Source organism: Sus scrofa, unplaced genomic scaffold (genome assembly GCF_000003025.6).
Source record: "Sus scrofa isolate TJ Tabasco breed Duroc unplaced genomic scaffold, Sscrofa11.1 Contig297, whole genome shotgun sequence".
NCBI lineage: Eukaryota > Metazoa > Chordata > Mammalia > Artiodactyla > Suidae > Sus > Sus scrofa.
Genome location: NW_018085169.1, coordinates 35,683 through 59,206, shown reverse-complemented (window position 1 = coordinate 59,206; position 23,524 = coordinate 35,683). Strand labels below are relative to the sequence as shown.

Genomic DNA, 23,524 nt, shown 5'->3' with positions numbered 1-23,524 from the left:
TATAAAAGAACCACTGTTTACATTAATTCAATTCTCATACCATTTTATTTTATGGATAAACTTAAAAGTTGTAGGCAACGTGTTATAGCTGTCAGCACAATTCTGGCCTGAATGTCCATTATTTCATAAAATGAACAAAAATCTTTAAATTAAATCATAAAAAACTTTAACCTAAAGTAAAAATTTAATTTTTAAAAATCTTTGTAATGGGCTCGAGACAACATGATCTTCATCAAGCATAGGGGCAGAAGAAGGCAGTGATCAGAAAACACAGGCATAGAAACGTGCTTGCACACACCACTCATGCACACTTAGAGGAAAAGTATATATTAAAACATATGCAGTAAGGCTAATCGAGCACTTGCCTAGATAACTGCTGCTCCAAGAGTCCTCATGGACAAGGATGACACGGGGACTCCTGAGTGCAGACAGACTTTCCCACTGTGTGTGGGGACACAGCTTCTCTCCTTTGCAGCCACACCCTGAAGGGCTGGGGCTCCCTGGACTGGTGACACTGACAGCAGGGCAGCTTTCTCTCCAGCCTCATGTCCCCTCCTCCCTGGCCTCTCTGCAGCTCACAGCAACTCCAGAGGCTGTGGTCTTGTCTTCACCCTGCTTCAGAGAGAATGGCTCAGACTGGATTGGGGCTGATCTTAGTTTCTCCATATCTGACCTCCAAGTCCAGGGCCCTCCTCTGTAAAGGGAGGTAGAAGCAGTGGTGGTTGGGGTGATGACCAGCCCTGGCCTCACTGGCCACATGAATGCCTTCCTCATCTTCCTGCAGCTACACATCTGGCACTGGGCCAGGAGCGGCAATGCCCGCTTGAGGGGACACCCTCCTGTCTCCATGTGGCTTTCACACCCCAGGTCCTGCTCCCTTCCTGCCTGTGCTGGTGCCCTGTCCACACTATGTGGGCTCCTGCCCAGGTGCCAGGCTTCTAACCTCACCTTCCTCCATGGTCCTCACCTTCCCCTGCTTCAGCCCCAGGATCCATGCCCCAAACCCCTGAGAACTGGCATCTCTTAGGATAGCTGGTGATGCAAGAAATTCCCTCCCAGGTACGAGGGAAACACAGTCAGTTCAGGGAGATCCAGTGGGTGGTTGGTCTGAGGAGGATCAAAAATATATCTCACCCAAGTCATCAGAGAATCAGATCTGAGAGGAAAATTTGCTAGCCTTAAAAATAGCTCCAGGTACACAACACAGGAAGGTAGTTAAACTCTCTGCAGTTTTTGAAATATATTATCCCTAATGTTCCTGCTCTTAGATGGAGATGGAGCAAAAAAGATGATGGGAACCTTGAATGGAGGAAAACAAATCCTCCCCTGACAGGACAGTGCACTGAGTCCATCCTGTGGTCTCCAGGGAGAAACCTGTTCTCTGCAGCACATGTGTGCAGCCTGCTCTGACCAGAGTCCCCAGGGCATAGCCGCTGTGCTGTCACTGAGACAAGCCAGCCCTGCAGCTGTGCCCAGCTCTCCCCTCCCCCTGCTGATTTGCATGTTTCCAGAGGCCAGCCCACCACCCTGGACACTTACTAAGTGTCTGGGCCCACCCTGGGTAGGAGTCAGTGGCAGTCAGGACCCAGCATGGACATGAGGGCCCCCATGCACCTCCTTGGCCTCCTGCTGCTCTGGCTCCCAGGTACGAGGGAGACCCCCTGAATGACTACCACTGCTGACACCTGCCCCTCATCCCTGCTCACTCTGGGACTCCTGAGTGTCTCTGTGTGTCTGGGGCATGGGAGCATCCCCTGAGCCACTGTGCTCAGTACCTCTGGGCTCTTCAAGGAAGTCCTCTGATAACAGGAATATGTGTTTTTGTTTCCCCTCTCAGGTGCCAGGAGTGCCATCCAGCTGACCCAGTCTCCAGCCTCCCTGGCTGCATCTCTCGGAGACACGGTCTCCATCACTTGCCGGGCCAGTCAGAGCATTAGCAGTTATTTAGACTGGTATCAACAACAACCAGGGAAGGCTCCTAAACTCTTGATCTATGCTGCATCCAGTTTGCAAAGTGGGGTCCCATCCCGGTTCAAGGGCAGTGGATCTGGCACCGATTTCACCCTCACCATCAGTGGCCTGCAGGCTGAAGATGTTGCAACTTATTACTGTTTGCAGCATAGCAGTGCACCTCCCACAGTGTTACAGGCCATCACAAAAACCCCCAGGGTAAGCAGATGTGTGAGGCTGGGTCGCCCCAGCTGCTCCTCGTGTCTCCATCACTGAGAGCCTGTTTCAGGTGCAGCCGCCCTTTGGAGGTCACTGGGAGGCCCTAGTAGAAGAAACTGCGTGCTCCTTGGCTCCCTAGCTCTCTTTCCTCCTCCTCAGCCCCAGCAGCACACACATGACAGCACTTCTCCTGATTTAATTGGCTCATAATTCATTATACCTGAGGAGTTTGAGTTAAAGCATTAATTGGGGCTCATACAGCAAAGGAATGTTACATCTGTATTTTTCTTTTTTCTCTAATAGAATGAACTGAATTATACTCATTGTTGTGCAACCATCACCACAACCTAATTTTAGGACTTTTCCATGCCAAACCCTCAGGCCGCCTTCCCTCCCCACAACCTGTCCCTTTTGGGACCTGTGAGTTTTTCATAGTCTGTGAGTCTGTTTCTGTTCTGCAAATAAGTTCATCTGTATCCTTTTTTTAAAGATTCTACATATGAGTTTTCTACATTTTTCAAGTAGAGATTATTTTAATAGAGGAATGTTTATTTTCATCCACAACTTTTCAAAGGTATGCTGTTATGAGTGTCAGGAAACAGACACTATAAATTGTGTACACGTGTTTGGAAGAGGGTTCAGGTGCTTCCCCAGAAGCCAGAGCCCATCATCCTCTGAAGGTTCAGGCTGTCTCAACACAGGGTAACAGACGTGTCTAGAAATCCTGGCCATGTGGTCCTGATGCTCTCAGCTGCCTGCATCACTTCATCAGGTGACTCTCCAGTCCCACCTCTGTCCCCACGTCTGCCTGCAGGTGCTGAGGGACAGCATTGGAGCCTCCTCTCTGACTGCTAATCTCAGGGAGGGCCTCATGGAGCAAATCTACAGGAAACCATGGAGGGAGAGGGCTGGGGGGAATCTGTTTCCAGAAGTGATGGGGAGGATGGGGACTTGGCAGCTCACAGCCCAGCAGGTCACTACTTCCCTTCTCTCAAATTGTGCTAGTTTGTGGACAGTCCCAGAATGGACTTGAATGTGCTTCCAAGGCTCATCATCAAGTCTGAGACGGCAGTGGGAAACTTCATTCAGCCACAGCGTACACAGAAAAATGAGAAGAAAAATATACTTAATTCTACTACAAAATATATATAAGCACAGTCAATATAGCATTCTCTTTTCTATGAAATAAACTCCATGTAATACAAACATAATGTGCAGGCTCCAGAGGCCAACAACTGTCTTTATATCTCTGGAAGCTTGTTAGAAATGCCAACTAGCGACTACTTCTTATACCACAATGATAGTGTGCATTTTAAGAAGATGACACCCCTGTCTCTCTAGATGAGATTTAAGAAATTATGTGTTAGGCCATCTTTTCTTCAGCTAAAGGGGTCCGTTTTTTTCTCCTGAAGCCATTTAACAATTTGATGAAAGCCACTAGTTGGAAACATAACATTTTTGTTTGTTTGTTTCCTTTTGTTTTTGGATTCTGCATTTATTTTTTAATACTTTTTCCCCCAATACAATTTTTTTTCTACTGTACAGCATGGTGACCCAGTTACACATACATGTACATATACTATTTTCACACATTATCATCCTCCATCATTAGTGACTAGATATAGTTCCCAGTGCTACACAGCAGGATCTCATTGCTAATCTATTCCAAAGGCAATAGTTTGTATGTATTAACCCCAAGCTCCCCAACCACCCCACTCCCTCCCCCCCCACAGGTTTTATTTAAAAATCAACATAAATTTATATGTAATGACATTTTTAGGATATGAACCCCACAAAAGTAATTATCTCATGGCATGAGCAAATATCTTAAAACTTCTATGGACTAGGTTGCAGAAACTTGAAGAATCACCAAGTGAAGAATAAATCAAAATTGTGTGCACCTGTGATGAAGATGACTGGACTGGACTCTCCTGTGCAGCTTGGAGGGGGGTTTCATTCACTCCTGAACTTGCCATAAGGACGTGGTACCCTGAGTGCTCAGGGCCCTTCAGCCCTGGTCCCAGATGAGACTCTACCAGTGGACAGGAGATCATTTCAGTCATGTGCAGCAGGACCACCCAGAGCACAGCCTGGATCCGTCAAACACTCGTTAACACAAGCATCTCTGAATATGAAGTGAATCCTTAATGTCACGATCCTGTGAGGTTTGAGTGTTGGAGCTCCAAACTCTGCTGCCCAATTCAGTATTGTACACAAGCATGCAGAGAGATGCATCTTATTAAAACTGAATAGTAAGCAACTTGTTTATAAAGATATTAGGAATAAATCAATAAAATCATACATGGGTGAAAAATAGTAAAAAAAAAATCATTAAAAATTATGGAAGCTAGTCTTAAAAAGAGGCATGTAATCTGATAATGAAAGTATAAGAAACTAAAACTCTTGAAGAGAACATAGAAGGAAACATTGAAATGTGTGCCGTCACCTTGGAGGCAGCATAGGTGTCATCTGTAAGAAAGTGAATATTTCCCTTCATCACAAGGACATTTTATCTTTGTTACAGGAAAATCCCCCCTGCCACCCCAGCCCCTGTCTATTTCACCTCTGCTGCCTCCCCCATCCCCAGGGATTTGCATGCTGTCCCCTAGGAAGTACCTGCTCTGGCCAGACTGACATAAAAGGGCAGCTCTAGTCTGGCTTGGACTGATCAGGGCTCCTCTGTTTTCAGCTGAACATGGGGTTCCCTGCTCAGCTCCTGGGGCTCCTGCTGCTCTGGGTCCCAGGTGAGGACAGAGGGGAGATCAGAATGGGAAGGGGGGCTGGGGGGCAGCACTGCTTTTCATGTGAATTTGCCCACATGTATGTGAACATCTCTCACCCTCTACCAAGGGCAATAGATATTTAACAAAGTGATTAGGAGGAAAAATCCAGAAGAAACAGATAAACATCCTTTAAAAAAAATGGAGGCATAGATAGTGTGGGCAGGCGTACATGTGCTTTAGAGTTCTCTCTCTCTCTCTCTCTCTCTCTCTTTTTTGTCTTTTTGCCATTTCTTGGGACGCTCTCATGGCATATGGAAGTTCCCAGGCTTGGGGTTCAATCGACCTGCAGCTCCTGGCCTAGGCCAGAGCAACAGCAACACAGGATCCGAGCCACATCTGCAACCTACACCACAGCTCACGGCAATGCTGGATCCTTAACCCACTGAGCAAGTCCAGGGATCAAACCTGCAGCCTCATCATTCCTATTCGGATTTGTTAACCACTGCGCCATGATGGGAACTCCTGGATATCTCCTTTTATGTTGTAAATCTTGGGGTTTTCTGAAATTGAATATTTTGGATACAATTCACAATCAAAAAGTAATCTAGGCATTCCCATCATGGCTCAGTGGTTAATGAATCCGACTAGGAACCATGAGGTTGTGGGTTCAATCCTTGGTCTTCCGCAATGGGTTAAGGATCCAGTGTTGCCCCTGAGCACTGCTGTAGGTCACAGACATGGCTTGGATCCTGCATTGCTGTGGCTCTGGCATAGGCTGGCAGGTTCAGCTCTGATTAGACCCCTAGCCTGGGAACCTCCATATGCCATGGGATTGGCCCTAGAAAAGGCAAAAGGACAAATTAAAAAAAATAATCTAGCATGAAGAAAATAATGCATAGAAAATTGTGAAAATTACTCATGATATTTGCTCAAAATGCTTTTCTTTTCTCTCATTATTTCAGGATCTAGTGGAGCCATTGTGCTGACCCAGACTCCACTCCCCTGTCAGTCAGCCTGGAGACCTGGCCTCCATCTCCTGCAGGTCCAGTCAGAGAATCCAAGTAGTTATGGAAACACTGATTTGAGTTGGTACCTGCAGAAACCAGGCCAGTCTCCAAGACTCCTGATCTATTTGGCTTCCACTCGGCCTCTGGTGTCCCAGACAAGTTCACTGGCAGTGAGTCAGGGACAGACGTCACCCTGAAAATCAGAAGGGAAGATTCTGGTGTTTATTACTGCCAGCAAAGTATACAATATCCCCCCACAGTGATACAACCCTTAACACCAACCCCTCTTCTGGGGGCTGTGCTGCACACACGTGTGTGTTATCTGGGGAGCAAAGGGTCATCTGCTCTGAGTCTGTGTAAGAGGAAGAAGTGGGAAAACATGGGGCAGAGGGTGCAGCTGAGGACTGTGGACCAGCAGAGCCTCAGCTCCTCATCAGATACCAGATGTTAAGGCCCTGAGAGCTGCATGGCCTTGGCATGATGCCCCCTTAGAAACAGGTCAGTGAGGGAGATGGGATTAAGATGGTGGAATAGAAGGACTGGAGCTCAACTTCTGTCCTAGAAACAACAAAATTCACAACTAAAGACTGAGCACTCTTCCCCCAAATGGACCAGAAACCTTAAAAAAGATACCCTACTCCAGAAGAAAATGAGGAGGCCACATCAAGAGGTAGGAGGGGCGATTTCATGATATAAAAAACCCTATACCTCCTGGGTGGGAAACTCCACAGACTGGAAACTAACTGATTCACAGAGATCACCTAACAAGTGTGAGAGTTCTGAGCCCCACATCAAACTCTCACGTGTGGGGATTTGGCACTGGGAGAAAGAGCCACTGGAGCATCTGGCATTGAAGGCCAGTGGGGCTTGTGCACAGGAGCTCCATGGGACTGGGGGAAACAGAGACCCCATACTTAAAAGGTGCACACAGATTTTCATGTGCACTGTGTTCCAGGGAAAAGCAAAGTCTTTATGGGAATCTAGGTCAAACCTGACCACAGTACTTGGAGGAAATCCTGGGAAAACAGGGGTGGATGTGGCTTGTTGTGAGGGAAGGACATTGAAAGAAAAGCTCTTGGGAATATTCAGCAGCAGTGCCTTCCTCTGGAGGTGGCCATTTTGGGGAAATCTGGCCCCACCGGTCAGTCAGCTGCTGAGAAGCCCCAGGGCAAACAACAACCCAGGAGGGATCACAGCCCCGCCCCTCAGTAAACAGGCTACCTAAAGACCCCTCAGGCACACAGCTACCTCTAATCCCATCCAGAGGCTAAACCCCAACCACCAGAGGGATTAGAATCGGCTCCACCTACCAGGGGGCAGGCATCAGCCCCTCCCATTAGGAAGCCTATAGCAAGCCTCCATACTGACTTCAGCCACAAGGGGGGCAGACATCAGAAGTAAGAGAGGCTACAACTCTATTATCTGTAAGATGGTCACCACACCAAAAACCTATAAAAATGAAAAGACAGAGACCTAGAACTCAGATGAGGGAGAAAGAAAAAAACCCCAGAAAAACAGCTGAGTGAGGAGGAGATTCTTAGCTTCCAGGAAAAAGATTTTAGACTGTTGATGCTGAAGATGATGCAAGACATTCGAAATAAACTGGAGGCAAAGATGGATAACATACAGGAAACCCTGACCAAAGAGGTACAAGATGTAAAAGTTAAACAAGAAGAGATGCAAAATACAATAACGGAAATAAAAAATTCACTAGAAACAGCTAACAGCAGAATGCAGGAGGCAGAAGAACAAATAACCGAGGTAGAGGACAGATTAGTGGAAATTACGGATGCAGAACAGAAAAGAGAAAAAAGATTGAAAACAAATGAAGAGAGTCTCCGAGAACTCTGGGACAACATTAAATGCACCAACATCCATATTATAGGGGTGCCAGAAGGAGAAGAGAGAGAGAAGGGGACAGAAAAAGTATTCCAAGAGATAATAGCCGAAAACTTCCCTAACATGGGGAAGGAACCACTCACTCAAATCCAGGAAGCACAACGAGTACCATACAAAATAAACCCAAGGAGGAACACCCCGAGACACATATTCATCAAACTGACCAAAATTAAAGACAAAGAGAAAATCTTGAAAGCAGCTAGGGAAAAGAAACAAATAACATGCAAGGGAACCCCGATAAGGCTATCGGCAGATTTTTCAACAGAACCTCTGCAGGCCAGAAGGGAGTGGCATGATATACTTAACATGATGAAAGGAAAAAACCTCCAATCAAGATTCCTCTACCCAGCAAGGCTCTCATTCAGATTTGAAGGAGAAATCAAAACTTTCCAGATGAACAAAAGCTGAGAGAATTCAGCAACACTAAACCAGCCTTACAACAAATACTAAAGGAACTTCTATAGGCAGAAGAGAACAAGAGAAGAAGGAAAGGGAAAAGAGCAGCAAAAACAAACCCAAAGTAATAAATAAAATGGCAATAAGAACATACATATCAATAATTACCTTAAATGTGAATGGACTAAACGCCCCGACCAAAAGACATAGACTTGCTGAATGGATACCAAAATAAGACCCATATATATGCTGTCTTCCATAGATCCACTTCACTTCTAGGGACACGTACAAATTGAAAGTGAGAGGATGGAAGAAGACATTTCATGCAAACGGGGATCAAAAGAAAGCTGGCATAGCAATACTCATATCAGACAAAATAGACTTTAAAATGAAGAATATTTTCAGGGGCAAAGAAGGACATTACATAATGATCACAGGATCAATCCTAGAAGATGATATAACAATTTTAAATATCTTCACACCCAACACAAGTTCACCACAATATATAAGGCAAATGCTAACAACCTTAAAAGGACAAATTGACAATAACACACTAATAGTGGGGGACTTTAACAGCCCACTTACAGCAATGGACAGATCAACCAGACAGAAAATCAATAAGGAAACACAGGCACTGAATGAAGCATTAAACCAGATGGACTTAATAGATATTTATAGGACATTCCATCCAAAAGGAGCGGAATACACATTCTTCTCAAGTGCACATGGAACATTCTCTAAGATGGATCATATCCTGGGCTACAAATCCAACCTCGGTAACTTTAAGAAAATTGAAATCATATCAAGCATCTTTTTCCGACCACAACGCTATACGACTGGAAATGAACAAGAAAAAAAAAAAAAAGGAAAAAAACACAAACACGTGGAGACTCAACAACATGCTACTAAACAACCAATGCATCACTGAAGAAATCAAAGAGGAAATTAAAAAATACCTAGCAGGAAATGACAACGAAGATATGACACTCCAAAACCTATGGGATGCAGCAAAAGCCGTTCTAAGAGGAAAGTTTATAGCAATACAAGCCCACCTCAGGAAACAAGAAAAAGCTCAAATAAATGAGCTAACTTTACATCAAAAGCAGCTCGAGAGAGAACAGACAAGACCAAAAGTTAGTAGAAGGAAAGAAATCATAAAGATCAGAGCAGAAATCAATGAACTAGAAACAAAGAAAACCATAGAAAAGATCAATGAAACGAAAAGCTGGTTCTTCGAAAAGATCAACAAAAGTGATAAACCCCTAGCCAGTCTTATCAAGCAAAAAAGAGAGATGAGTCAAATCAATAAAAGTGGAAATGAAAAAGGGGAAGTAACAACGGACACCACAGAAATACAAAGGATCATAAGAGACTACCATATGCAACTATATGCCAATAAAATGGAAAACCTAGAAGAAATGGACAAATTCTTAGAAAAGTACAATCTTCCAAGACTCAACCAAGATGAAATAGAAAGGATGAATGGACCCATCACAAGAACTGAAATGGAAACTGGGATTTAAAAACTTCCAACACACAAGAGTCCAGGACCAGATGGCTTCACAGGAGAATTCTATCAAACATTTAGAGAAGAGTTAACATCTCTCCTTCTGAAACTATTTCAAAAAATTGCAGAGGAAGGGATACGCCCAAACTCATTCTATGAGGCCACCATCATCCTGGTACCAATACCAGACAAAGATTCCACAAAAAAAGAAAACTACAGGCCAATTTCACTGATGAACATCGATGCAAAAATCCTCAACAAAATACTAGCCAACCACATCCAACAATACATTTCAAGGATTGTACATCAGGATCAAGTGGGATTTATCCCAGGGATGCAAGGGTCCTTCAATATCTGCAAATCCATCAGTGTGATACACCACATTAACAAACTGAAGAATAAAAGCCATATGATCCTCTCCACAGACATACAAAAAGCCTTTGACAAAATCCAACACCCACTTCTGATAAAAACCCTTCAGAAAGTGGGCATAGAGGGAACCTACCTCAACATGATAAAGGCCATATACGACAAACCCACAGCGAACGTCATTCTCAATGGTGAAAAGTTGAAAGAATTCCTGCTGAGATCAGGAACAAGACAAGGATGTCTGCTCTCTCCACTACTCTTCAACATAGTTCTGGAAGTCCTAGCCACAGCAATCAGAGAAGTAAAAGAAATCAAAGGAATCCAAATTGGAAAGGAAGAAGTCAAACTATCCCTATTTGCAGATGACGTGATACTATACCTAGAGAATCCTAAAGACTCTACCAGAAAACTGTTAGAGCTCATCCATGAATTTGGCAAAGTTGCAGGATACAAAATCAATACACAGAATCAATGGCATTTCTATACACTAACAATGAAAAAGCAGAAAAGGGAATTAGGGAAGCAATCACATTTACCATTGCATCGAAAAGAATAAAATACCTAGGAGTAAACCTACCTAAAGAAACAAAAGACCTGTACTCTGAAAATTACAAGCCACTGATGAAAGACATCAAAGATGACACAAATAGATGGAAAGATATACCATGCCCGTGGATTGGAAGAGTTAATATTATCAAAATGACTATACTACCCATGGCAATCTACAGATTCAATGCCATCCCTATCAAATTACCAAGGACATTTGTCACAGAACTCAAACAAACTACTCTAAATTTGTTTGGAAGCACAAAAGACCCAGAATAGCCAAAGACATCCTGAAAAAGAAAAATGGAGCTGGAGGAATCAGGCTCTCGGACTTCAGACTCTACTACAAAGCAACAGTCATCAAAACTGCATGGTACTGGCACAAAGGCAGACATATAGATCAGTGGAACAGGACAGACAGCCCAGAAATAAACCCATGCACTTACAGCCAACTCATCTATGACAAAGGAGGCAAGACTATACAACAGAGAAAGGACAGCTTGTTCAATAAGTGGTGCTGGGAAAACTGGACAGCCACATGGAAAAGAATGAAATTAGAACACTCCCTAACACCATACACAAAAATAAACTCCAAATGGATTCAAGACCTAGATCTAAGACCATCCATTATAAACCTCTTAGAGGAAAATATAGGGCAAACATGCTCTGACATAAATGACAGCAACATCTTCTCAGATCCACCTATCAGAGTATTGACAATAAAAACAAAAATAAACAAATGGGACCTACTCAAACTTCAAAGTTTCTGCACAGCAAAGGAAACCCTCAACAACACAAAAAGACAGCCCACAGAATGGGAGAAAATCTTTGCCAGTGAATTGACTGACAAGGGATTAATCTGCACAATTTATAAACACCTTCTGCAGCTCCATACTAAAAAAACAAACAACCCCATCCAAAAATGGGCAGAAGATCTAAACAGACAGTTCTCCAAAGAAGATATACAGAGGGCTGAGAAACACATGAAAAGATGTTCAACATCACTCATGATTAGAGAAATGCATATCAAAACCCCTCTGAGGTACCACCTTACACCAGCCAGAATGGCCATCATCCAAAAGTCTACAAACAATAAGTGCTGGAGAGGGGGTGGAGGAAAAGGAACCCTAGTACACTGTTGGTGGGATTGTAAATTGGTGCAACCACTATGGAAAGCAGTATGGAGATGCCTCAGAAAACTAAACATAGAACTACCATTTGATCCAGCAATCCCACTCCAGGGCATCTATCCAGAGAAAACCAATGCCTCACAAGGACACATGTACTCTGATGTTCATTGCAGCACTATTTGCAGTAGCCAAGATATGGTAACAACCTAAATGTCCATGGACAGAGGAGTGCATCAAGAAGTGTGGTACGTATACACAATGGAATATTACTCAGCCATTAAAAGGAAAGAAATACAGTCATTTTTAGCAACATGGATGGACCTAGAATGTATGATGCTAAGTGAAATTAGCCATACATTGAGACATCAACATCAAATGCTTTCACTGACATGTGGAATCTGAAAAAAGGACAGACAGAACTTCTTTGCAGAACAGATGTTGACTCACAGATATTGAAAAACTTATGGTCTCTGGAGGAGACAGTTTTGGGGGCTGGGTGATGTGCTTGGGCTGTGGGATGGAAATCCTGTGAAATCAGATTGTTATGATCATTATACCACTACAGATTTGATAAAATCATTTGAGTAATAAAAAAAAGAAAAAAAAACATATATAAGAGCATAATGTCAGGTTAAAAAAATGGCATTACTAGAAAATGATCTTTTTAGCTGTAATTTCAGCCTGTATGATTCTATTTTCCAATGTAATCTCAAGGCGCTTTCATGCAATGGAAATATCACAACTATTTTCTATTTCTTGTGGATTTTATAATGTTGATTTTCCAAACCTTCGGACATTCTCCCTTGCTCTGGATTTTCTTGTCTCTTTCAACTTAAATAATTTTGTGGAGATTGCAAGATTGATGGTACAAAGTGCCAAAACAAAGTGCTTTTCACATGACTCATTTCATGAATACAAATCTCACTCAAAGTTTCTAGGTATAGGTATAATTAAATGAATAATTGAAATAGGTCTCATTTTTTAAAGGCTTTAAATACAAATCTGAATATATAAGTGTCCTGCTCCTTTCAAGTCATGACACTGTCCCTGAGCTTATGTCAACAGCACACGAGGGGGCAGTCAAGGCCAATTCTTACCTCACATGTCTATCCTCTTGCAAGTTTTGGTCCTTCTGGTCCAAAGTCTTTCTTTATCTGCCTACCACAGTGAGGATTAGAATGCCTCTTCTCTCTCTCTCTTCACTCTTTCTCTGAACAAATATTTACATCTGGACAAAAATTCTATAGCATGTTTTTTTCCATTCTGTCCTTTTTTAAAAATACATATTCTTAGGACAGTTCAACTCCAGTTATAACCAACACTATGGGTTAATGTTGCAATGAAGACCAATGATTTTTACTGACTTTTGCTTTAAGTATTACCACTAGGCCCCAAACAATAGGTGTTTATGTGTCTGGTTAGTAGGATTGGCTGCATTCCTGTGACCAGGAATTCTTTGCTTTCATGTTTCCATAGAATCCAAGAATTCTCCTCTTGCTATTATCTTAAATAAATCATTTTGATGCAATAAGTTTACATAGAATGGTAGATTAATAGACATTCTCATAATGGGTTTTACATTTCACATGAGGCTGTCAGGGCCCAGAGTTAGGGATCCCATCCCTGGATGGAGGTGCTTCCCAGCTGCCTAGGATAAGAATATGGGATTTAAGAGTTCCACATGGAATTTCTAAGAATTTATGATAACCTGTAGTTCTCAGTAAACTTTATAAGACCTCCATGCCTCCTTTCAGGAATACACATTGTATCTCATTTTATTTTATTTCATTATTTTTTAAAGAATATTTTATCCTTTTTCTCAATGTGGCCTAGCAGTTGCTTTAGAAGAGTCCACATACACATTTCTGGAAGCACTGAAAGGTGAGGGCAGGTAATGCTTCAAAGAGGATTGAAACTCTGGCTTATGCTTGGCTTCTGGTCAAAAGTGACTGAGTGGATGAGAAGTCACTTCTGCGAGGCCAGTGGGTCCCTGAGGCAGAACATCACTGATGTCACTACTGAGGTGGTTAATAGATTTGTAAAATAACATGATGAGTGAGCACTTAAAAACCCACTCATCTCTGTGTCTTTCCTGACATGATCTTTCCATGTGTGTTAAACAGGAGATGAACAGGCATTATGTGCTTTAACACATCAGTTAAGAGTTCCCTTATGGTGCCAGGGGTTAAGGATCTGGGATTGTCACTGCAGTGGCTTGGGTCTGATCCCAAGCCTGGATCTTCCATATGCTATGGGCTCAACAGAACAAAAAATCATTTTAAGTGCTTTAATGTAATGTTTTTTTTTTTTTCTGGAGTGTCTGCAGTGTCCCATTTTCACCATCATAAGAATAGCTAGATTCCTGAATTCACTGACTATGAAAGGGAAGCACTGAACTTGAGAATTTTTGGTGAGAGGCCCCATTTGGCTTTATGTGCGTGACCTTATCCATGACATTCTGAGAAAATCCTGTCTTGCTGAACCCAGGGCACCATACAAATCCTCCTCCACAGGCAGGGTCTGCCTTGCGGGTCCCAGAACCACCCAGTGCAGTCACTCCCCACATCTCAAGTCACCTGACATGCTTACAAGGTCAAAGAGAACCTCACATGTGCACAGGGGAAAATATTGCTACACTGCCTGTACAGCCATGGCTTTGAAGGAGACTGCATTTCAGGTAAAAATACTGGTTTTATAAGGGTGAGCTCAGAGTGAAGCTCCTGGAGCAGGTGAAGAACACACAGAGCAGAGGAAGCTCAGGCAGATGATACAATGCAATGACCATCTTCCTTGGTGCAATTACTCCACGGGGAGCAGGATTCAGCACATCATTTAATGTTTCTAGACAAAAAGCCTTCATCACGAACACGTGATTTCCCACTTATCCTATTGATCATTTTTTATGTCTAAGGAATTTTTAAATTTGTTCCAAGAGAAAAGAAATAACAATGCGTCAAACATTAAATACAGATGCCTGTTAGGCAGATGGAGAGGAAGTTCTTGAGGATCCAGAAGAGTCATGTGTGGAAACATTTGTTTCTCCATGTTTTGAAATAACTGATAGAGTCAGAGGTCAAAGCATTCGCAGAGCCTTCCCCGGGCTTTCCATAACCCAACGTCCCTTTAAGCCATGGACTTGATCCTCTGGTGAGTGACAGTGTGCTGTTGGTTTTGACAGGCAGCCAGCTCCAATCCCAGGTGCTCAGGGCTCAGGATCTGGTCCAGCCCACCTGCCCCTGAGGCCCCCTCTGCTGGGGCCTGATCTCAACACAAGGAACCTCCATCTGGATCCAGACAGGGAACAGTTCTTGCTGTCTCTCATCTTGATTGAAGCAGCCCAGGTGGGAGCTCTGTGGGGTAACAAAGTCTACAAAACACGGTTCCCAGAGTGTGTCACAGTCTCCATCCTACAGAAAAATGCCAGCATGAACATAAACTCAAACATGAACAAGACAGTCTTGCCAAGCCATGAGTGTCCTGCACTGGCTGGAATGTTCAGGAAAGCAGCCCTGCATCTGGTTGTAGAAACACAGACATTGCCTGGTAACTTCAAAGCCAGGAGCAACACCCAGAATCATTTGGCTAGCACCATAAACAAAGCCAACAAAGCAAACACTTCCAGAAATAGATACAATGAAATGGAAAACAACATTTTGACCCGATAAATATGTCACATTTGTAATTGTACATTTACCTCTAGGCCCTGATGAATGGCAGCAAAATGAGATTGTTGCCATCGTGTTCACATTATAGGTGAACATAGGTTTTGCTCAGTTACCGTTTCAGCATTGTTTCAAAATCCTATTATGGAGCATTTCCCAGGGATCATTCAGACAAAAGCTTCTTGTGGAATCTTCCATACTATTGTATTAGGTAATTTGTCTTGGTCAATTAAGCCTCAACTTGGGGTTAAATTATCCAGACTTTAATAAGAGGGCAAAGTCTAATTTTTCTAATCCCCAAGACTTTATTTTCAGAATAAAAGCCATTTAACATTGTCACTGTTATTCAGGGGCTGTTCAGGTCAACATGACCTGCATCAGTCTGAAACATTTGAGGAATCGTGTGGTTTTCCTATGTCATGACAGGTGGGAGTGTCACGCTGAATCCCTGAGTAGTGCTGGCTGGAAACCCTGGTCCACAGTGACCATTCAAAGATAAAGCCCAGGAACGTGTCTATAACAGACACAGACTATCCCGTGACATGAAAATAAAGGACCCAGTCATTATTTCCTCGCAAACAGCATCTCCTTTGGAATTATTGACTCATGGATGACTAAATATAGATCAGTGAGAGGAGGAGGTTCTTACACCAAACAGTCAAGAACCAGGCAACTCTCGCTTTGAGGAGAAAGAGTCAACCTGGGAAATAATATTTTAGGAACACTCTCAAAAATCATATAAAATCATGCTTTTTTCATTATGTTTCCTCATGAAAAGTGAATGCTTTCTTCATAAATTCTTTGATTAGCCTGTCACGTATATAATACATATATACACATGTGTCTGTGCATATGTACATGTAGGCATGTACATGGCATGATCGCCATATATAGATGGAGAGACAGGGCAGAGAGAGACAGAGACAGAGAGAAACAGAATTATGAAATAATATGCACCAGATTAAACAGGTTCAGATATTTCATTTTAGTGCCTGAGACATAACATTCTTATGCCTTTTCTTACTGTCTGAAATGGGACTATGAGCTCTCTGCACAGCAGACATAACATCTTTTTTCCTCAGTCAAGTCCTGTTTCTTAAGTGCTCTTTGAAATGTAATTCACAAGGTACCTGGAAACGATCCAATCTAACTGATTCTAAAACCTGACTCTAAGGTCCTTAAGCAGTCAACCCGGGAAGAGCTGGCACATGGCAGCTCTTGCACCAGTTCAACTCCGTGCTGTTACTGGCAGAAAACATGGGTGTTCAGGACAAATGGGGAGGGAGCTGTCCTCCCATCTGAACCATCTGGGGAGGCTCTGAGGCAGAAAGCCATGCCCTCCTGGTACTGACCCTGGACACACACGTCTGCACCCAGGGTCTCTGATGCATTCTTAGAGCAGCTGCCCCATGGACACCTGGTTCTTGCAATTAACTCAGACTTTCATGGTGAGATTCTGCCACCTGCTACTCCAAGAACTACAGATGCTATGTATCCATTTCGTTCTAAACACAGGAGAAGTTGATTTCCCTTAGGTCAAAATTGTGCCCACTCCCCCACCTCTGGCTCTTTCCCCTCTGCTGCCCCCACCAGGGGATTTGCATGTTGTTCCCTAGGGTGGACCTGCCCTGGCCAGTCTGACGTAAAAGGACAGCTCAGGCCTGGCTTGGACTATTCAGGGCTCATCTCTTCACAGCTGACCATGAGGTTCCCTGCTCAGCTCCTGGGACTCCCCCTGCTCTGGGTCCCAGGGGAGGATGGAGGGAGATGAGAAGGGGAAGGGGGCTGTGGGGGCAGCACTGCTTGTCCTGTGTATTTGCCCACATGTATGTGCATATCTCTCACCATCTGCCAAGGGGCAGGAGTGGTTTAGCAAAGTGATAATTAGGAAAAATCCAGAAGAAGCAGGTCCCCATCCTCGGCTGGTGATGGAGGCATAGGAAGTGTGGAAAAGTGGACAGGACATCTGGGGACCTCTTGTTATGTTGTAAAGTTGGATGGTTGGAATTGGAAATTTTGTATAATAATCAACATGCAGGAGTTCCCGTCGTGGCGCAGTGGTTAACGAATCCGACTAGGAACCATGAGGTTGTGGGTTCGGTCCCTGCCCTTGCTCAGTGGGTTAATGATCCGGCATTGCCGTGAGCTGTGGTGTAGGTTGCAGACGCGGCTCGGATCCCGCGTTGCTGTGGCTCTGGCGTAGGCCGGTGGCTACAGCTCCGATTCAACCCCTAGCCTGGGAACCTCCATATGCCGCGGGAGCGGCCCAAGAAATAGCAACAACAACAACAACAACAACAAAAAAGACAAAAGACAAAAAAATATATATATATACAAAGAACTCTTAAATCTCAGTAATAAGTGGGTATAATAAAAAAAAAATAATCAACATGCAGAAAAGAGTTCAGTGTGAAGAAAAAGCAAGTAGAAAATTCTCATAATTACTCATGGGGTTTATGCCAATATACTCTTCTATATTTTCAGGATCCAGTGGGGCCATTGTGCTGACCCAGACTCCACTCTCGCTGTCAGTCAGCCCTGGAGAGCCGGCCTCCATCTCCTGCAGGTCCACTCAGAGCCTCCGAGGTAGTTATGGAAAGAATTATTTGAATTGGTATCTGCAAAACCAGGCCAGTCTCCAAAGCTCTTGATCTATTGGGCTACCAACAGGGCCTCTGGGGTCCCAGACAGGTTCAGTGGCAGTAGGTCAGGGACCGATTTCACCCTGAAAATCATCAGGCTGGAGGCTGAGGATGCTGGAGTTTATTACTGTTTGCAAGATATACAATCTCCTCCAACAGTGATACTGCCCTGAACACAAACCTCCCTGCCTGGGGGCCCAGCTGCCTACGGTGCACCTTCTCTGGGGAACTGGGAGCTGATGCTCTGAGTCCATGTGCAAGGCAGCTGTGGGAGGGCTCAGGGGGTACATGGCAGCTGAGGGCTCTGGGCCATGAGCATCTGGGATGCACCTCAGGCTCCTCTGTTATGGCCCCATCAACTGCACAGCCTGGTCCTGGCAGAAGCAGCAGGGATACTTAGTGGTTCTTGTGTCCTGTAGCAACCAGGGATGTGACAGGGAGGCTGAGGGAAGGGGAAGCCCAATCCTCCCTGTTCCTACATTGGACAATTAAATGCACCCAATGTAATAACCAATAAATGACACTAATGTGAGGCAAGAAAAGTTTAACCATATTACAAATGAACCATGAGTGGCACATAATTCTCAATGTAACATTTGGTAATATTGGTGAATTGATACTTTTCCCATCTATCAGTTTCTTCCTTCCTTAATCTGTACAGGTCCACTTTTTTTAACATACTTGAGAAAGTATTCCACACGTGCTCAGGGTGACTCGGCATGAGAATTATTTGTTAGAGACTTTAACTTTTGTTTATTAATATAGGTTGTTTACAATGTACAACAAATACAAGGTTCAAAGCCAGAGCCTATGATTTGCCTTAATTACATGTTTTGTAGCAAAAGGGAGCTTCTTTCAGGTTTTAAAATGGGCCTTAAAAATAAACTACAATCGTGAATAAAGGGGAAAATAAAGATTACTCCATTTACCCCAGGATAATCTAGAATGATAGGAGACTTGTAAAAACTCCCTGATGGGAAGCAAATGAGGACCCATCTAAACTAATAGGGTTGTAGGTCTGACACATGTGGTGGTCTGTTGTCAAAAGGAAAAGTTTCAAACAATAAATAAATGCATTTTAATACAAAATGATCATTAAATGAAAATAAATGAAATAATATATTTTAGTGGAAAATGTAAAGAGCGTATAAATTCCTGCATTGAATAAATTCTGTAAATATCCCAGTTATACGACTGTTCCAAAGTGACATTTGACCAAATAATGTGCCCTGTCATTTACATGCCATGATAGAGCATTACAGACAGGAAAAGAAGCACTGAATTGATGAAACACCTGAACTATTTTTTTCTGCTTAAGAATATAAAATACTTTAGAAATGAGGAAAAGAAATTTTATGGCAAATGAAATGAACACTTCAATGTGTCTATTCCATTAGGTCTAAAATTGAATAGAGAAATATCCATAGGAATAAGCAGACTAGAGCCCTCATGTTGTGAAACCTAAGGCACTTATTCAATTATTTGCTAACACTAATGCCTTGTTGAAATGCAGAGTTTCTGGAAGGTCCTGGGAGAAGGCAAGTGAAAGTGGGAAGCCTGGGGACTGAGTGATGCCATGGTCATCTGAGCCCCAAGTGAGTGACTATCTAGTGACCTGGAGCTTCCTCTTTGGGTGAGAGGAGACATAAACCAAAGGTACAGGAGCATTAGCAGATCAGCTCCTGGTGAAGACAATTGGAGCTACAGAACAATGAACATGCATACGATATATAATACATGTGTATGTAAATAAAAATACAAACACGCAGGTGTTCTTCCATGAGGGAGAAGGAAATCCTCCCCTTCGGGACAGCAGGATGGCCCTTGAGGGCACTATGTGAAGTGAGTGATGTCAGACAGCCAAGGAAAACACTGCCAGATATCACTTCTATGTGGAACCCAAAACAGCCCAGCTCCTGAGAACAGATGAGAATGGGGGGGACCGGAAGCTGGGCTGGGGCCTATGGGGTCCTGTTGATTAAGGGCAAAAGCCTGGACCTTGTAGACTCAAAATTCTGGGGAGGGAATGCCCAGCAGAGGGGTCATAGTCAACAGTACTGGCTTAGGAGGTTCACAGCTGCCAAGAGACCAGATCTTCATTGTTTCCTCCACAAAATGGAAATGATAACTACATCATGGGATAGAGGAGTCTGGTTATGCTACAGTGACAACCATATTGGGACATATAACTCTATCAAATGAAATGTTTGGCACCTTAAACTTGACAAGTGTGATATGTCAATTCCTTCAGCTCCCCCCTTGCCAACATGCAGTTGGTTTTCAATCCATAACAGAGAGATGTTTCAAAATGGGTCATGTTTCCCCTTTGCTCAAAACTTGCACTAGATTCCACTTCACACAGACCAAAAGCCCAAGTCATCGCAGTGCCCATGGGACTGAACCTGATCTGGACACTCCCTGGCATGCCCTGACCCCTCTGCTCGGCACCAGCCTCTGACTCCCTGGCATCAAGCCTCCCTGGTGTCCTGGCTCTGCCTGGAAGGAGCCACACCATCTGGACATCCCAGCTTTGCTCCTGATGGTCTGTCTCTCAGCAGGCAGAGCTTGTCTGCAGATGCCCAGTGGGGTGACTCTCAGCCCATCAAGTCAGCTCCAAGGTCCTCTGTTCAGTCCCTTCAGTCTATTCAACTAAACCCAGAGACTGGGCAGTCGATGAACTCCAGTCATTTACTTCTCAGGATTGTTGGAGGCTGTAGTTTGTGGATCATTCTGACAGTGAGTGTGGTTGGTGAGGGGCACCGTTCCTATCCTCATATGGAGGAAGGGACCAGGGACCCCTAGAGGTGTCTTTTTAAGAGCATGAATCCCAATGCAAAGGAGGGCCCCAAGGGAGGGACCTAAGCACCTCCCTCTATAACATCTCTACCTTGAGTCGTTGAATTTCAGTGTATGGCAGAATTGGCACAACATTGGAATCCAAACATCCTTTAATAAACATAATTCTTAATCTGTCAGTAAAGACTTTCAACACCAAAATTAAAAAAAAGAAATTCAGTATATGAGTTTTGGGGGTACCCAAGCACACGGGCTCTGGCACCTGCTCTGTGGTCATGCCATCCTGCATTCATAGCACACTCTGCTCCACACTCTTGTTCCAGGGAGTCCTCATCTTCCAATGTACGAGAAAACATACTGCTTCATGATGTTCACACTTCTAGTCTGACTCCCTCTCATTGAACTGAAACTCCACAGGGTGAAGGACCTTTCTTTGTCAGCTGTCTGCACTGATGTATCTCTGTGCAATTGAAGAGAACATAGTGAAAATTGCTGCTAAATGCACATGGTTGTATGAGTGTTGTTCATTCTAATTAGGAAAGAAAATAACTACACACAGGTCAAATTAAGATACAGTTGGGGCATTAAATTGTGTTCTGCTACCACCCTACAGTAAGTAGGCAAGGGGATGAAGGGCTAAGGAAGAGATCCCGGATCTGACAGCAGGAACCTGGTATGTCCAGAATCAGCTGGAGTGAAGACCAGAAGTGAAAGAAAACCACACAACACCCCCTTTTATGCGGCGGGTGCAGGCACCACTTGACTGCCTTCTTCCTCCCAGGGGGAGAGAGGAGATTATAAGCTACAGGGGGAGTAAGGTATTTTGGCTCCTTAGGTACCAGGGAAATCAGTGAGTAGCGGGTCTGTCACTGCCCCTTGGATCATCCATCACTAGCGGGGACCTGAGCAGGTACCTAGGAGGCCAGTCATGTGCACAGGGTGTTGGTGGGGCAGGGGATGGACAGAGAGCAGAGAACAGCCACCTTGAGGAGCCTGACCACACACTCCACCCATGCCTGCCCTGTAAGACCCTTGCAATCTTGGTCTGCCCTTCTGCTGTGACTCCACTGAGGTCAGATGTGCAGGTGGCATGGAAACCAGTTACCACAAATGCAAGAGAGACAGAAGAGAAGGCCACCCCTGGTTTCCCAAACCCAGAGCCACCCCTGTGGGTGGGAGGAAACTTTTGGTTAATTTTTCAGTACTCTGCTCCTGTAATCTGTTACTTTTTACACTGGACATTAGAATGTTAAGGGACCTCCAGAGACCCCTCAGTGCCAAGTCTCTTTGTCCTCATTACCAGTTTCAGGACAAACACCCAAATGGCTCATGCCCTTCTTGGGCTGTTGGTTTAGTGACATGAGCAGCCCTGAGTAGCCAAGGAAAAGATTTCTCTCCCAGGTCCATAGAACCATGACTGTGCCCATAACCTGAGCATGCCTTCTTGGAGAACAAAGATGTCTGCAACTGAGAGATCAAGTTCAAGGACAGTAAGAAAGTTTTGCAAGGGTGACATTCATATGAGGTACTCCTATTTCTGCATTTTGCATCTTGAAGCTTTGTATTCCAGTAATAATAAAAACCGTACCAAAAAACAGTTAATACCAACTCTGACTGTAACCAGTTTTCTAAGAGGATATTCCAGTGTTCAGGCTGGTTGTATCTGGTGGAGGTAAAATCTATGCACAATGTAAGCAGAGAACCAAGGCTTCTCTGGAGCAAGAGGATGCCTATAGCCTGGGGGCAGCATTTCAGGGAGCACTGGAAAAGCACTCCTGGATGGAGAGGAAATGTCAGTAGACATGTGATATTGGTGATGGGGGGAGGCACATGCAACCGTGCACTCGTGTTTAGAGAAGGTTGCTGCTGGTCTCATGACGGCGTCTGCTAATCACAAGGAGCAGACGTTACCATGAAGGATTTAAGTGCCTTTCTAGATATGAGGAGATGCAAAAACTGGGCTCATAAAAATTTCTCCTCTAAATATCCAACTATCCGAAGACCTGTTCTGGTAGTTTTCCCAGAGCGCAGAGTGGCTCACGCCTGATCTTCACTCAGAGCACGGTTCAGGGGGATTCAGGGTCGGCAGCTGCAGTGGCTCATGATTCAGCCCATGGAGAGGCAGATGGCAAGTGCCCATCTCCAGTTCACCGATTGTAGAAAAGGACCAATGAATTCTCTCCCATCCCTGTTGTTGAGATACCATGATGCCAAATAGGGGTTTTGTGAGCACAGGTGTGGGTGCTGGCAGAACATGGCAGACAAGAGAGGCAAGTGGACCCAGACAAGGAGCCCAGGGCAGGGACCACAAATGACCTTCCCTTCCTGACGGAGGGAGTGCATGTCCTAAAGCTGCCACCAGGTGGCCAGATGGTGCCCCAGGCTCTGAAGCCAGGGTGACAGTTTAGGGACCAGATGAGTCCCTGCCTTTGTCCTGTGGAGCAATTCCCTGAGGGAAAAGCCATATAGGTTGAGGTGAGGGCACATCCAGGCTGTGGAGCTCCTTCCTGGCCACTTGGGCCAGGTGACGCATGACCTCATTGAACAAGCACTGGGGTGTTCAGGAAACTGACATCCACAGAGCTGGTCACCTTGGCTCTCTGATCACTGAGCGCTTCCAGCCAAGGAGACATCAGTGACTGACCATGTTCATAGAGCACAGAGGTCCTTACACTAAG

The 23,524-nt window shown here is 44.3% G+C and overlaps 2 gene segments (V, D, J or C); both read left to right on the top strand.

Moving 5' to 3' along the window:
* LOC110258687 overlaps window positions 1-23,524 on the top strand; it is a gene marked incomplete at its 3' end in the record, with an annotated part of 56,375 nt that overhangs the window by 5,708 nt on the left and 27,143 nt on the right.
* Window positions 1,502-2,241, top strand: LOC110258689. The segment is given in 2 exon segments: window positions 1,502-1,645; window positions 1,838-2,241. Coding segments are annotated over 2 exon segments (444 nt in total).